This window comes from Typopeltis vanoorti, chromosome 17, assembly GCF_054136105.1.
Source record: "Typopeltis vanoorti isolate ZY-2024b chromosome 17, IOZ_Tvanoo_1.0, whole genome shotgun sequence".
Taxonomy (NCBI): domain Eukaryota; kingdom Metazoa; phylum Arthropoda; class Arachnida; order Uropygi; family Thelyphonidae; genus Typopeltis; species Typopeltis vanoorti.
In genome coordinates, this window is record NC_143565.1 from 97456565 (window position 1) to 97474774 (window position 18210).

The window sequence follows — 18210 nt, forward strand, 5'->3', positions numbered from 1 at the left end:
CTCCCCATCAAGAAGAAACTCTGGCATCCACAGTAGTCTAGATGGGGGTATTATCAAGGCTCGGTACAGTGGTACAATAACCTGCTTGTCTCTGCTTCATAAAGTATTTTTCAACAACCAAGTGATACGATGAGGTGATTTAGCCACTTTTGCAATATGATGCTAAACTTCAACTCCCTATCCAGCAACACTCCCAAATTCCTGGAATATGGTTCCACCAATGTGATATACTGCTGCTAATCTTTTCACCCCAAAATGCATAACCTTACACTTTGCCACATTAAACTGACATCCATTTTTCCTAGCCCAGTCCTCCAAACTATCCAAATCATCCTGCAAAATTTCATCCTGTGCACTCACTATTGCTGTACCCAACTTTGCATCATCAGCAAACAAATGAACACTTCCTCTCAGATCCTTTCCTATATCATTAATGAACAACTTGAACAGTAGTGGTCCAAGAACAGAACCCTGTGGCACACCACTAGTCACAGGCTGTCTTTTGGACTCTACTCCTGAATAAACCACTCTCTGATATCTCTCCATCAATCACCCTCCTATCCATCTCACCAACCCTATATCTATGCCCATATGCTGCAGTTTACTGCATGTGGTATCCTGTCAAAGGCCTTAGCAAGGTCCAGTAGAATCATTGTAAACCCATTAACCTTATCCAGTTCAGCTGTTACTGTGTTATAAAACATGAGCAAGTTACTGAGGCATGATCTACCCTTCACAAAACCATGCTGTCCCCCATACAGTATCCCATTTTCATCTATCCAATCCTGTAATTTCTTCTTGACTATTTTCTCCAAAACCTTGACAACAATTCCTGATATGCTGATCGGTCGGTAATTTACAACAGCAGTCTTGGAACCTCCTTTATACAGTAGAACTATTTTCCATTCTTTCCACCCCCTTGGGACTAACTCAGACCCGAGACACAAATTAAACAAAATGGTCAAGGGCACTGACAATTCTTTAGCAGGTTCACGTACGACATGAGCTGGTATACCAACTAATCCCACAGATGTATTAACATTGAGGTTTTGTAATAGACTATTCACCACAACTCCCGTATAAGCTATTGGTTCATTCATTCCTGCAATGTTACCACCTGGATGATATACTCTTGCAAAGTGCTCGCTCAGTAATTCCACTATATCAACTGATCCGGTTACCTTCCTACCATCGGCCTTCTTTAAAATCATTCTGCCATATAAATTTTTTCTTTCACTTGCAACATATCAAAAAACATTTTTGGGATTCTCTTTAGCCTGCATGGCTAATGTTCTTTCATAATCTGCTTTTGCTTTTCTTACCACACTCGTTACCCTTCTGGCCTGCGCTTTATACCGCTCAAGTGCCTGCCGGTCACCTTCCTCCTTAAATTCCCTCCATAGTTGTTTCTTTTTTTGCAGCTCAAGCTTAATGGTGTTATTCATCCATTTACCCCCTACATGATTTATTATTCAGACTCTAGGTATACAGTCAGCTATTGCCTCCTGCAAGCACTTCTTACCTGCCTCCCATGCACTATCAACATCCAGCCCTTGCAGTTTTACATGCCATGGCACTGAACCAATCAAACTCCTAAGCTTGTCATACTTACCAGCCCGATAATTCCACATGCACCCTGTCTTAATTGTAAATTCCACACCTTTAGCCACCTCCCAAGTCAAGATCCTATGATCACTCTCACCAATTGGTGGCAACATGGTCATATTCATTACAGCCAAATTCTCAGATGCAATTATTAGGTCAAGTACTCTCTGACGCCTAGTATTTTCCATTACATGCTGTCGCTGATAGTTATCCCTTAATAACCGCATAAAATCCAATTCCTTCCTTCCTCCCATATGTCCTCTCCTCCTTCCAATCAGTGCTACCATAATTGAAATCACCCATAATAATTACCCTCCTTCCACTTATTTCTTCTATTCGCCTATGCATATTATCCCCACCATCTATTCCATTACCTGGTCTATAGCAGCACCCAACTGTATATTTTGTTCTGCTAGCCTCAATCTCACACCAAATAGCCTCAGATGTGCTCTTTTCTTTATTCTGCAGTTCCACCTCTATTCTCCTTGGATGCAGCTCATCAGCTATCATCAATTACACTCCTCCCCCATTTTATTCTCACTGTCACTCCTGAACACACCATACTCCTCACATTCAATCCCATTAGCTATATCATCTTCTGTCAGCCATATTTCATTAATGCCAATAACCTGTGGCTTGGAAGTGCCAACCAAGGCCAAAAATTCTTCCTTCCTGTTCCTAATACTTCTAGCATTAGTATACATGAATTGCAGAAGCCCATTTGTCCCATTCCTATTTTGATGCCTTATGCCAACTATCCCAGTCTGATTTGTTGTCCTTCGTACTTGCTCGGGCATATTGCACAAATTCATACACTCAACTGTCTCCCTAAAGTCTGCATATCTATTCCCCCCCCCCTTAATAACTCTAGTTTCCCTGATTCTGCACATCCACTTCCACTTCATTCAACAACACCTTTTCAAGTCTCAGTACACCAAATTCATTCTAATATAAACCATCCATCTTATATAAATCCTTTCACCCATCGAACTCACTCCACACATCCACAAATTCCACACCACTCCTCCTGCATAATCCACACATAAAGTCATTAGCAATTTTGGCCCTCCTTCTATAGTCTTCACTGTCATACCGTGGCAACAGACTCACCATCCAAACTCTCTCTCACTCTTCTCTTTTGCTACCTTAAGTCCCTGTCACTCCTGAACACACCATACCTCCTCACATTCAATCCCATTAGCTATATCATCTTCTGTCAGCTATATTTCATTAATGCCAATAACCTGTGGCCTGGTAGTGCCAACCAAGGCCAAAAATTCTTCCTTCTTGTTCCTAATACTTCTGACATTAGTATACATGAATTGCAGAAGCCCATTTGTCCCATCCCTAATTTGATGCCTTATACCAACTATCCCAGTGGTGCACTCAGGATTTAATCTTTGAGGGGGCCGAGCGCTTGGGATTTAACCTTTTTTTTTTGGGGGGGGGGGGAGTTGAGTAGACTTTTTGCGAATACACACTACACATCGCATACGACCTATAACTGAGCATCTGCAGTGATCGCTAATTCATAAGTAGCACACAACATAAATAAAAAAAAATGAATTTTAATTAGGAAAAGATTTTTGGAAATTTTTCTAGTGTTTTTTCCTTTTCTTTGGGGGGTGCCCGGGCCCCTTGGCCCCCCCGTCTGGGTGCGCCACTGAACTATCCCATTCTGATTAGTTGTCCTTCGTACTCGCTTGGGCATATTACACACATTCATACACTCAACTGTCTCCCTAAAGTCTGCATATCTACTCCCCCCCCCCTTAATAACCCTAGTTTCCATGATTCTGCACATCCACTTCATTCAACAACACCTTTTCAAGTCTCTGTACACCAAATCCATTCAAATGTAAACCATCTATCTTATATAAATCCTTTCGCCCATTGAACTCACTCCACACATCCACAAATTCCACACCACTCCTCCTGCATAATCCACACAAAGTCATTAGCAATTTTGGCCCTCCTTCTATAGTCTTCACTGTCATACCGTGGCAACAGACTCACCATCCAAACTCTCTCTCACTCTTCTCTTTTGCTACCTCGAGTAATTCCTTCAAATCCTCTCTAATAGCCATTTTGTCTCCTTTCAAATCATTTGTTCCTGCTACTACTATCAATTCTTTCACCCTCTGCTTTTGCATTCTAATTGACTGGCTTGCATCAGGTTGGTACGATTTTGTCACTCTCTCATCTATCACACCTCTTACTAAAGAATCTCCGTACAACACTCGCTCTTTCATTTTGTTTACACTCACTATCATACTCTTATTTTTCTTATCATACTTTTGGCGTTTATTAGTTGGTACGCCCGATAAACATTTTTGCCAACGCTCCAGCTGCTGATTTGCCCTATGTATCGCAAATAAAATGATCCAAGATGATATCAGGTCTATGGAACTATGAATATCAGGAAATACAGTCATTCAAGTCTGAATAACAAACAGCACAAGCAGGAGGAGAACTCAGAGTTATCTCTGGAAATTACGTAAGGATGTGGTTAGGAAGTGAAATCCAGGTTCTTCTTATGGTGTATCTTGAGTATGTGCAACCATTGGATATGAGTGCATCTCTTTCGTGAATGTTTTTAAATATATATATATGCATGCACACACACACATACATACACACATAGTAGCGAACAAATTAATCCAAACAAGCCAAATTTTCATTAAGTTTTTGGTTTTTGTTTCAGTTCACTATTTTGGTTGAGTGTTGCATGTTTTAACTGCCTCTACAATGTTTATTAATAGTATTGTGAATTTTTAATAGTGTAAACAAGTTGACATTCATAGTATTTTATTCATTTTGTGGGGCTATAAAATGAACACATCTCCAAAAAAGGATCCAAAAATATGTACTCTTTCTCAGCACATGTCTATGACTCAAAGACAAATTGCCGATGAGTGTGGTGTTGGTTTTTTGTACTGTTAACGCAATTTTAAAGAGGTTTAGAGAGACAGGTACCTTTTCTCCTGACAGAAAATGAGGGTGAAAAAGGAAAACTACATTTACTCAAGTTCATTTATTAGTCAGGAAAATCGAAATGAATCCAAGATTATCTGCTGCCGAATTAAATAGAGACTTGATAGCTAGTGGGATTAATGATTCTGACATGACAACCTGTCAAAAATTACTGGAAGTAGGGAGAACAAGAATTTGATCAAGCCATATATGGATTACTGTGCACAGATTTGGTTACTAGATTTTCAAAAGGATGATGAGATGTCAGAGAGAGTTCAGAGACTAAGAGAATGTGGAATATGAGGACAGATTGAGAGAATGCAAATTGCAGAGCCTGTTGGATAGAAGAAAGAGGGGAGACATACAAGTTGATAAGGGATAATTACCAGATTAGTATAGATAAGATTTTTCATAGAATATCTAAAGATGGGGGGGGGGAAACAGATGGAACTTCCAGGTCATCCCTGGAAGCTGTATAAGGTGAGTGTGAGCAAGGGAATGAGGATTAGATTTTTTGCATGGAGAGTGGTGAATGATTGGAACGCATTGCCTGAGAGTGTGGCGAGTGCAGGGACAGTGAATGCAATGTTTAAGTTGAGGTGAGCATGAGAGTAAGACCTCCCATGAACAGTCTCTTGACCCCATGGAGGTCTGTTGATAATAATAATACTTAAGCCCTCCTATAAGTGGGATGGTGGTCTCACACTGGATGATGAAATACATCTCCCACCTGAAGACAATTATAAACATCCGTGCACATTAGAATGATTAAAATTCGTAGATTGATGGCAGGAGAGTGGGCAGGTTAATCAATTAGCCAGTCAGGCCAGCTGATGTAAATAACTGATTTAAATGTGTAGTAATCTAGAAAATGGAAACCAAATAGAAATTAGCTGACAAACTGGGCGAGTGCTTTTCCTCTCTGTCAAGCAAGAGAGTGAACTATTTTTAAACAATGACAGTGGCTAAAATACTAATCAGTGGCCCAGCTCAGTAATCTCTGAAGATTATAACCATTGGATAAATCTGTGCCCACAAAAAAACTCCCTGCCCCCAAAAACAAGATAAATTTGTAGATTAAATCATAGGGGATTGTAAAAATAGATGTTTACTGAGATGCAATTTATCAGTTATTACAGTTTACTTTCATGATTCCTCAATTTAACCCCAGCAGCGTAACTAAATGCAATCAAACTCCACAATTGACCTTAAAGAATGGGCCTAGTTTTAGAGCTTCTTTTTGGCAGCTGGAATGTTTTAATAACAGCTCATCAGCTGTATATACAAGAGTGCCTTGAAAAACTTGTAAATTTCAAGTCTCTATCCAACACAACTCCTAAATCCTTAATCTCCTTCACTTCTTCCAAAATATCCCCATCAATCCTATACTCTGTATCTTATCTTTGCTTCCGAAAATTTAAAACCTTACGCTTTGCAACATGAAACTGATATCCCCCACACACTTACCCATTCAGACAGTCTATTTAGGTCTTCTTGCAAAGCTACACCATCTGCTCTACTTTTCATAACTCTCCTCAACTTTGCATCATCTATAAACAACTGTATATTGCCATTTAAGTCTTTCCAATGTCATTTACATACAAATTAAGAATGGACCAAAACAGATCCCCAAGGAATGCCACTAGTCATGTTAACTTCTGGGATATCACTCCCCCCATACACAACAGTATCTTAAAAGTAGCTTGAAAAAGTTTCACATCTAGTCTGCTAAATGAGGTTTCCAGATAAGGAAAAAAGAGAAAAAATCTCGTAACTCAATAGTAGCAATGTACTATAGATTTAAACCTTTCATAGTACTGTGGATAGACAGTTGGAATATTTGAGATATGATGAGATGAGATGTTTTTGATAGGGTCCCACTGCTAGCAAAATTGATAGAACTCCAGATATTAGTTATGCCACATGGACATCAGAGTTTTCCCAGAATCTCCTGCAGTCAATATTTACAGCATGAATGGACGTTTGGTGGTCCCCACACTCTATTACGTGATAATAACCTCTTTGAAAATCCATTATTTGTTCTCTATGAGCCATGCTCTGCACACAGATGTAGAATCAATTCTAGGGATACATGTGTTGGCCTTGCATATCAGTAAGTGCAATGAAATCCTTAGTAGTATAAGGTGCAGCTCAAACGTTTTGAGAAAATTAATATAAAACAACATTTAATAAATATACCATGCTAATTTTAGGTCAAAATTGTAGACTCCTCCTTGAATGATGTATTTGTTTGTGTTTTAGACAATTGCTTACGCCTTTTTCTTCGGAATGCTGTCAGCTCCCTTGTAACTGCACTCTGAATCACATTTAATATTTGGAAATGATAACCTTTTCATGAAAATTTCAATTTCCGGAAAAGAAAATAACAGGCTAGCGCAAGGTCTGGAAAGTAGGGTGGATGGTGAAGTACAACGACTTTCCTGCTTGACAACGGCAGCGTAGTGTGAAGGTGCATTGTCGTGAATCGGGAAGCAATCGTTGGGTTGGTACAATGCAGTCTCACTCGATTCATTCTTTCTAGTAAGTAACGTATAAAAAATTCAGCATTAACCTTCCATTAGAGCCAAACTCGCGGCGAATAACTCCTTCCGAGTCAAAAAATTAAAATAAATAATAATAATATAATAAAATAACATGAGTATCGTTTATCACTCGAGTCTTTGAAAACACGGCTTCATGGGCTGGAGTGATTTTTTCCCCCACCCACTCTGTCTCAGGATCGTACGCGAAACACTGCATTTCGTCACCAGTAACAATTTTGTTCCAAAAAGATTCATCTTATTCCGCAATTCCTTACAGAGAAATTTACTGCTACCCCATTGCATCAGTTACAACACACAAAAGCATGCGCCCACAAATTGAATTAATTTTAACTATTAATTCAATGTCCCAGTCGTAATAGTAACTCATACATTTCGCTACAAATATTTCGAATGTTGGTAACAGGTGGCGCGCGTAATGATCTTGTCAAAACTTTTGAGTTCCGTCTATGTTTCATATAAACACAGAGGTATGGGATGGAGATTCCAAATACAGTACTTTTTCCACCATAATTATGTCTATAATTCTAAGGAAACAGGAAGTTGGGTAATCAATACTTCAACCTAGTTCCTTGTAGGTGAATGAGATAGAAGCCTATGAGTGCTTAAGTCATCTCGATACGAAAAAAGCTATTGGACTAGATGGTATTTCACCACATGTTACGAAAGAATGCGCTAAGGAACCGACACTTCCGTTGACTAGGTTGTTTAATGAGAGTCTAGTGTCCTTAACAATCCCTAATGAATGGAAAGAGGACAAGATTGTTCCATTGCATAAAGGTGGAAGCAAAACAGTTGTTTCAAATTACAGACCAGTTTGCAATTCTAAAGTGGTTGTTAAGATCGTGAAGAGATTGGTTAAGAATAGAATACAGGAATGGATGAAAAAGAAAGGGATTCTGTATAGAAATAAACATGGGTTTGTTAAAGGGAAGTCTTGTTTTACAAATTTACTTACATTTTATAATAAAGTGACTAGAATTATGGATAGGGGTGATTCATATACAGTGATACTTCTGGATTTTACAAAGGCATTCAACAGGCTACCACATAATAAGCTGGTGTATAAGTAACGGCAAATGGAATCGGGAAATCAGTTGGTTGATTAGATAGAAAACTAGTTTTCTAATCGATATCAAACAGTGGTGTATAGAGGTGCTATGTCTCTCAGGAGGAGAGTAACCAGAGAAGTCCCACAGGGTTCTGTTCTAAGGCCGGCCACTGCTGTTCAATTTGTTGTTAATGATATTGCGAGTGGTCTGCAAGCTGATATTCTGCTGTTTGCGGATGATGCTAAGCTGGGAAAAGTTATTAGGAATGATGTAGATGTCCTGGTGCTTCAGAGAGATTTGAATAAAATGGCTATGTGGGTAGACAAGTGGTGATGTCAATATAACTAAATGTAAAATGTAAATAAATGTAAGGTTTTGTACTTTGGATCTCAAATAAGTAAAGCTGTGTATCATATTAGAGACGTTGTATTACAGGAGGTGGAGGAAGGTGATTGGGATATTAGTTCAAGAAACATATTGCAAAAATGATAAAAACAGCACAAAGAAATGCCAGTATGCTAAGAGAACACTGACAACTACAGATAAGGATGTGATCATTCTGCTGAACAAGGCTTTGATTAGACCACATCCGAACTTTTGTGCATCAGTTTGGTCACCGAGGTGACAAAACTGAGAATTCCAAGGTGAGAAACATGCTCGGGAAAAAGTTCAGACATGAACAAAATCAATATCGGGATTGTGAAATACTGACTGTGAAGACAAGTCGAGAGAATGTAAATTACAGACGCTAATGAATAAACGGAAGAGAGGGCAATGTGATTGAGACGTATAAATTGTTAAGAGGGGGGGTCTTATCAAATGGATACCCACGATATTTTTCAAACGGTTGAAGGAGGGAAGGGGATAGAGAAGATAGGTAATTCTTGGAAGTTGTATAAAAGAGTTGTGGGTAAGAGAGCCGCACAACGCTTTTGGTGAGTGGAATTTATTGCCGAATGAGATGGTGAGTACGCAAACATTGAAACAAATTAAGATGAGGTATGATAAACATTATCTATTAGGATGCATCTAATTATTGCCTTCCTCATGAGTCTTGATTCCAGGAGGTGTTTGTATAATAATAATAATAATAATAATAATAATAATAATTTGATATGAAATTCCGAAATGTAATATTAAAATTTCCCATCTGTTTTATATGGATGACTTGAAGTTATATAGAAAATCGGCCCAGCAAACAGACTCTTTATCGAACACTGTTCGTATTTTCGGTCAGGACATCAAAATGGAATTTGGTTTAGTTAAATGCGCAGTTTTATCTCTTAAACTAGAAAAAATTAATGACACTAGCAGTTTTAATTTTGATCAAGAGAAATATATAAAAGCAATTTCAGCTGATGAACACTATAAATACCTAGGAATATTAGAAGCCAGTGATATTCTCTACTCAAAGGTTAAACAACAGGCATCATCAGAATACATCAAAAGAGTTAGAAATATTCTTAAAACAAAACTAAATGGATTAAACACAATCAGAGCAATGAATTCTTGGACTATACCAGTGATTTGATACACAGCTGGCATAATAGATTGGACAAAAGAAGATCTGAACAAACTGGACCGCAAAACTAGAAAACTAATGACTATGTATCATGTACTGTATTACATCCACGAAGTGATGTTGATCGGTTGTACCTAGCAAGGAGAATATGAGGATGGGGTCTGCTGCAAGTGAGACAGACTATGGAATAAGAACAAATTAGTTTAAGAAGTTACATCGACAATAGCGCTGAGCCAATGCTTCAAGCAATTACACAAGAAGACCTTCTAAAAGCCACAGGAAACAAATCCAATTACAAAAAGGAACAACAAAATAACCGATATGTAAGCTGGAAAAATAAACCCTTGCATGGCCAATTTCCTAGAGACACTGGGGACAAATTTGGCGTGAACATCAAGACGTGACAATGGCTACAATATGGATATATTAAAAAAGAAACAGGAGGATTTATTCTAGCAGCTCAAGAACAGGCATTACAAATTAATGCAATCAAAGCAAAAATTTTGAACATCAATAGTAACAGCAAATGCAGATTAGGCGATCAGAAGATGAGACTGTAGAACAGCTAATCAGTGTCAGCAGCAAGATAGCTCAAACTGACTATAAATACCGCCATGATCAAGTGGCCAAAATAATTCATTGGCATGTATGCAAAAAACATGGCTTTCCTACATCTGATAACTGGTGGCAGCATAAAATAGAGACAGTATTGGAAAACGAAACAGCAAAAATTCTCTGGGACTTTCGAATACAAACTGATCTGCTTTTGGAACACAATAGACCTGACATCACAATTATCGAACATCGACAGGTTTGGATTATCGATATCGCAGTACCCAATGATATCAACATTAATAACAAAGAACTGGAAAAAATTTCTATATATCGAGATCTGGCAATTGCAGTTGGCCGTCTGTGGCTTAAACATACCAAAGTCATTCCAAGTCCGCGCGGTTAGCCTAGTGGCTATGCGCTTCGCAACCATATGCCTGGGGAAGGAGTGTCCTAGGTTCGATTCCCGTCGGTGACGTGAGGAGCTGAAGGAACTTCCTCAGCCATAGCCAAGTTAGCCAGTCTTGGGCGTGGACGGCAGGGTTTTTCCCCCAGTTTATTCTGGGGTTTTTCATCCCGCAATGCAGGCAAACTGGCCTTGAGAACTCAACACTACAGGCCATAGGATACACCGGGGCATAAGGCTGACCACCTTATCCTGTAAACGGAGTGAGGTCTGATGATCAATGGACCCTCGACACCGCAAGGTAAAAGAGGGTATAAGGAAGATGACAAGTCATTCCAATTGTTATCATTAGCAACTTCAAAGAAGCTATCCAACTATTTACAGCAATTAAATATCAACGAAGTGACCCCACAATGTAGGGTCACTTCGTTGATATGACAATGTGGGGTCACTTCGGTCCAATATGACAGAAGAGAGACTAAGTAATTTATCCATACTTTCTGTAGAAAATAATTATGCCAGCAAGATAAACTTTGACAAAGTTATTGAACATTACGTAAATGTTAAGTGCCGCAGAATGTAAAAAATGTGTGTTGAAAGTTAAAACAGATGTCCTTTCTTTTAGTGTTACACGGTGATCAGCATTCATTTAAAAATTGTATGGAATTTACAACCGTGTTAAAAAAAACTTTTTTATTATCTCGACGTTTCGATCTTCATATCAAGATCATCATCTGGGGCATACATAAATATACAAGACAAGCTGAGTTGCATTATTAACTAAGCTAGAGAAACAATGATTTGATCACATGTTATTCTACTGGAATGACCTCTAGTGAAAAAAAAATTATAAATTACACCAATTTCCGTTTCTAGATACACTTGTCACACGTCTTCCCTCTGGCAATCTTTCCATCACTGTTTACCAGAAACCGGCACATATGGGACAATATATACACATAAACTCCTACCACCACGCAACACAAAAACTAGGTGTCATCAACCCTCTAAAAAACAGGGCTCAGAAGATCTGTTCCAGTGAACAGGCACTGAAAGATGAATTTAAAATTATCAGCAATACTTTCCAAAATAACGGATACAGCCAAAACACTGTTAACAAAATTCTCTACAAAACCTCAATAAAAAAAACAAAAACAAGCCAGACTACAGTAAAACTATAACCATTCCCTACATTAAAGGAACATCAGACAAAATAAACAGAGTACTACAAAAATACAACATCAAAGCCACCTTTAAACCTCCTGCAAAATTAAAAAGCTTACTCAACTCATCCAAAGACCCACTAGCTCCAGGGTGAGCTAGTGGATGGAGTGGGCCTCCACAATAAATATGGAGTATACCATATTTATTGTACTTGCAACATACCATATATAGGAGAAACAGGATGCACAATTCCTATCAGACAAAAAGAACATAAACGACACATTAAATATAATAATTATGGTGAAGCTGACCTTTCAGATCATGCCCTGAATACCTTACACAGAATTGTCTGGAAAAGCACTAGCTGTCTACATTGCACTAAAACATGGCATGAACGGAAATTTAAGGAAGCCTGTGAGATCACTATCAACCACTCCAATCTGAACAATAATGATGGTCAAAAAATCCTAAACATATGGCAGGCATATATTCGACCCACTGAACCTTCCACACTAAGAACAACTATAAACAGGACTGCTGTAGAAAATCCGGTATCTTAAATAACAATTGTAATACTAAAAATAGGACATCATTGTTTCTGAAAGAAAACCATCTGTAAGAAAGAATGTTTAATCCTGTCATCATGAATAGAATTTAGCTTGATGTAATTTATATATATATATATTTTTTACTAGAGGTCATGCCAGTAGAATAACATGTGATTAAATCATTGTTTCTCAAGCTTACAGTTTTAATAATGTAACTCAGCTTGTCTTATATATTTATGTATGCCCCAGATGATGATCTGATATGAAGAACGAAACGTCGGGATAATAAAAAGTTTTTTTTTTTTAAACACGGTTGTAAATTCCATAAAAATTTTAAATGAATTAAAACAGATGCGTTTTTTGGATGGGGAGAGGGGAACAAAAAAAAATGCCGGTCGGGGTACCAAAGATTCTGGGTACGCCACTGCCCCACATGACCTACAAAAAAAAAAAAAAAAAAAAAAAAAAAAAAAAAAAAAAAAAACAGCATTACTTGGAACAGTCCATATTTTACGACGCTACTTGACGGAGTATTCTTAGATTCTTGGGTAGAATCTGAATCGTTCTGTATCACCAGTCGAATTGTTGTTTAAATATCTTGTTTTGACTGTGTATCAGTTATGTGAATAAAATATTAACAATAATAATAATAAACAATATTATTATAATATTAATATATTAAAAATAAAATAAAATAAATCGGCTAATGCCTTTTATTCCCTCATAGGGCGTAGGCAAGGCCCTTATATCCTATCAAGCTTTTTTTTTTCTTGGAAACTGAGTGGGGAGTTCAATCTTATTTATTTATTAATTTATATTAATATTATTATATTAATAATAATAAGTATTGACAACGACAAACTAACAAAACACATTTATTTTTTATCCATTTAATTTCAAATTTAAATTTATACTTACAGTTAAAATATAGGTGCTGGTCCGGTCGGCCGAGTGGTTAGTTCGAATCCCGCCGTCGGCATGGATGTTTGTGAATGTCTGTAGAAATACTAGTATTAGTAGTGAGCAGTAGATGGTGTAGTTGGATTGAGTGGTGGAGACAGAGAGCTGTAGTGTAGGTGTCCAAAACTCATCCCTCGATGAGTTTTGGACACCTACACTATGAGTTTTGGACTCCCTGGAGGTATCATGTAATAATAATAATAAAGGCGAATCTCGAGATTCTATAGTTCAAAATCCGAACTGTTATTAAATAATATCTTGAAAAAGTTCCAAGTTGTGGTCTCTAGAGTAGGGTTTTGGGAATATGCAAAAATAATTTAGTGTAATTTATTATAATTTAGTGTATATTTAATTTAGTAATATATCCTGTACTATGACTGTAGTCATATTCATCAAAGCTTGATTTGCTTCCTCAGTCTTAAGTAAAAGGCTGGTTACATTCCACTAATTCGAGCCCTACCCAAGGGCCTATGAGTTGTGGAAATACTTTCTGAAAATGATAGCTGTGCCGAACAAAGCGGCCTTTTGCAGCTGCCCAATTTTTAATCTATCTAACTAGAGTGCTTCTAGATGTTTTTTCAATGTTTTAGGGATGGCTCCTAAAGCACCTATTATTATGGGAACAACTTTCGTTTTTCTTTTGCCAGATTCGTTCAACTTCGATTTGCAAATATGATATATATACTGTATATATGTATGATATTATATTATATATATAGATAATAATAATAATAATATATATATATATATATGATAAAAATAGGGGGAAATAACCAGACTCTTTGGTCTGGTTCCCATTGATGAGACCTCAATAAAGGTCGAAACCAGTCTGGTAGTGACCATTCCCATAATGCATAGCATTATACATGTCTGTATATCCTCGATGAGACTTTGGACTCCCTGGAGGTGACAAATAATAATAATAATATCCTTAGCCCACCCATGGTACAAAATGTATTATATGTTTATAAGTAACATTTTGGTTGGAAGCAACAAGATTTTTTAATTAAAAAATAATAATAATAAAATCCAAAGGCTTCAGCCACGTTTTCAAGGAAGGTGCCACGTTCTAATTTCAGAATCAGCTTGCACACATATTATCATAAATATTATGAGAATATGGTTACTGTCAAATCATCCAGAAGACATTTTAAAAAAATCTAGAAATTGCATTGTCAGTAAATAAGCATTTTGCATATCTAGAAATATGAAATGAAATAAAAAGTAAATTATATCTAATGTATTTTAATATATTTTGTTATATAGATTTCCTTCTTAATGTAATTTAAATCATTTTACAACTTTTTAATTATTATACATATGCAGCTCACCATTAGAAATTTTCTAACAGAGACCATGTCATTACTATTTTTGAATGAATCAAAGAGTGCATCTTGCAGACCTTGAACTCTTTCAAAATCATTCCTAAAAGAAGATGGAAAATATGTATTATCAGAACAAAGACATTGTAGTATTAAGAACAGACTAACAAAGTACAATTATTTTTATCTACTTGATTTAAAAATGTAATCTATATTTACAGTACTATAATTTATATATTACGTTTTATTGTAATATAAATTAATATTAATTAATTAAAATGAATTAATAAATTAATCCAAAATAACATGAATTCCAGATTTTACAGAAATGGTACAAGATATATTTTCTTTCAATTTTTGTAATATTAGGCCTCATATTGTAATTAAAACAGGTAGCAATACGCTTAGCATTAATTTAATTTCATATATATTTGGCCAGAACAATTCCTTTCTGTTTGCTTTGAGTAATGAAATATATTAATTTGAAATTAAGTAATATATTAACTTATATTATACATATATTTTGTAATCGTGATTTTATTTTAATTGAAAAGATTACTAAATTATACCACTTACTCTGGTTTCAGAACTTTAGGTTCCATCTCGGTGGATAAAGGAATCTCTCTAGGTATTAAAAGATTTCTTTGCTGGTGTTTTTGAAAAGCAAAGTTTATGTGGTACCTACTTTTAGGAATTACAGCTCTAGCTGTTTCTTGAAAACAGAAAACTGATCTGCATCGGAACAGCGTATGTGAGAAGAATGGAGGAATATAAATAAAGACGTTTCTGGATCTAAGAATATAGTTCCAATAGTATGTTGACGAAGAGTGAGCTAAACTTTGAAAAATCATCTTACCAATGTTCTACTTCTAGTTTAACAAATTATCTTAACGTACTTTTCTAAAAACAAAATAGCACTTAAGCTGAGTATCTTTACCAACTGCCTGAAAGCAAGCATAAACGGCAATTTGAGTATTTATTTTGTATTTAACAGACTGATCACATGATGTAGCATAATTGCATTTCACCTCTACAAAACAATATAAAAAGCAATATAGTTTAGAAGCTCTTACATTACAGTCACTAATCGGTTTTATTGGGTGAGATAAAACGATTTTATTTTATGGATTTCAAAACATTATAGCTTCAAGAACCATAAAAACTACGATTACTCCATAATATTCAAGGTTAACGAAGACACTTAACAGTAGGTCCTTGAACTAGCCTTTTTATTATTATTTATTGTATTGCTGGTAAAGACATAACAATTTAGGTGCTGGTTACTTCTTATTGGTTAACTTAAAAAAAAAAAAATTGTTACTAGATCATGAAGATGGAAGCTCAGCAGATCTGTAACACGTTCATTGCCAATCACGCGATATCGCGCGATGCGAGCCCTCACCGAACGGCCGAACACGCGTTATCGCGTGAACGTCGCTAACTAAATGAAAAATGAAAAAAAATTTGGCCACCACACGAACTTCCAATTTTCAGCTTGGCAATGAACGATATCGCGCGATCACGCGATGCGAGTTCTCACCAAACGGCCGAACACGCGTTATCGCGTGGACGTCGCTAACTAAATAAAAAAATAAAAAAAATTTGGCCACCACACGAAATTCCAATTTTCAGCTTGGCAATGAAAGTGTTAAGAAGGAATAATCACTATGTCAATGTATTAACTGCTTTTAATGAATTATTTTTTACTGAAGCCTTTGTAGGTATGACTTTAGAATGTGAAGGTAAGAGACTTAAAGCACACAAATTCTTTCTTATATTTCTTGAAAACTCGTGTAAACATCCAGTTGTTATTCTGAAAGACATAAAATAAACGGATTTAAAAATGATAATAGATTTTATATACAAGGGCAGGGGCGGCTCGTGCATAGGCACTGCAGAACTGCAGCACCCCCAAATTTTTTCGATATATAAATATATTTATTCATTTATTTATATTTGCTTGTAATATTTAATTTTATCATCAACATCCTATACAATTCTCTTATTTTGTATAAAAAATAATAAAAATCCATCTTGTAGCAGTTAGAAGGGCGAAGGACGCTAGCAGCACTCTGTTTACAAGCATCTGCACATCATAGTGAAATGCGAGCTATTAGCGTAATGCGGCACTGTCCGTCACTCAGTTCCACTGTTGTTTATATGCACTTTGCGGTAGTAGTAGAGTGTTCATAGTGCTTATCGTGTTTACTCCGTCTCTTTAAATATTTGGACATTACAATTAAAGACATAACATTTGTTATAGTTTTTATTTTAGAACGTTATTGGGGTTATTGACAATTATGACCTCAGAATTTTTGAGTAATTTTGAATTATAATAAACGTATAATTTTATCGATAATAAACAATATTTTTTTATGTTTCATTTTTTTTTTTTAATTTTTGCCATAATTTTGATATTTTATCCAAATACGTATACACTGTACTTACAGGTGTATATGTATATTTTGAAAGTTGCAGCACCCCACGATTTCAAGCCACTAGTCGCCACTGTACAAGGGTGAAGTGATCATTTCGCAGGACCAGCTTGCTATGTTATTTAGTGCTGCTAAAAGTCTGAATGTTGAGATCTGTACAGAGTTTGCACATTGGAATACTTCCTATATTGATATTCAGGAGAAGAGTGAACATGACTGAAGTAACTAGGCCTTGTAACCGGGCTCTTAAGGTGAACATCCTAGACAAGTCATCGGCATTGCTAAGGCTGCAAGGATGATCAAATTTCATCGCAAGCGTATGAATTGGAATCACCACATGTTGAAGAAGATGCTACTTTGTCGCCTGCTACCATGTTGGTGTTGGATGCTGGGAATATGGAGGAGTGTGATCAAATTTCAGCACACGCGAATGAATCGGTCTCACGACATACTGAAGAATATGATAGCGATATGACTTCTGCTACTTTATCGTCTGCTGGTTTGCTAGATGCTGAGGAGTTTATCTTTGGTGGTGGAGAATATCAGTAAGGTAATAAAAAAGGGAAACTTTAATAAAAAAAAAAACAGAATGCTGTTTTTTTTATTAAAGAACTTCTACATTAGAGTGTGTAAAAGAGGACCTCCAAATCAAAAGATGCTATTTTAGATGGTGATAGCAACAAAGATGCTGAGTCCACTGTTTTAAATATGCAGGGCTAAAATGTGTCGGCAACATTAAACAAGAGAAAAAAATCAGATTGATTGTGCAAATGGGATTACTAAAACAACGTCGGGCAATCCAAAGGCCTTAAGTGGACGCACAACGTTTGATTAATAGAGTAAGTGATGACAGTACATCTCTTTTTTTTTTCCCCCGTCCACCAGTACTGGAAAGTTTACATTTTTCACATATATACAAATCCTCCTTAATCTCATACCACGTTTAGCCTGAGGCATACACCGAACAAACATAACATCTAACATTATTTTTGATGTTATGTTTGTTTGGTGTATGTCTCAAGCTTTGAAAACATGTGGTATGAGATTAAGGAGGATTTGTATATATGTGAAAAATGTAAATTTATTGAACAGATGATACATGAAAACATA

General features: G+C 36.4%; 1 protein-coding gene across 1 annotated transcript in view; it reads right to left on the reverse strand.

Annotated features, from left to right (window-relative positions):
• LOC150097671 (glutaminase liver isoform, mitochondrial-like) overlaps window positions 1-15600 on the reverse strand; it is a 171458-nt gene extending 155858 nt beyond the window's left edge. The window contains exons 1-2 of the mRNA XM_090407710.1: window positions 15242-15600; window positions 14675-14768 (exon numbers count right to left, since the gene is read on the reverse strand). Of these exons, the coding sequence (XP_090263836.1) occupies window positions 14675-14768; window positions 15242-15516 (369 nt within the window). The 5' untranslated portion in view covers window positions 15517-15600. The remainder of the gene's footprint in view (window positions 1-14674; window positions 14769-15241) is intronic.
• Between the last annotated feature and the right edge of the window lie 2610 nt (window positions 15601-18210).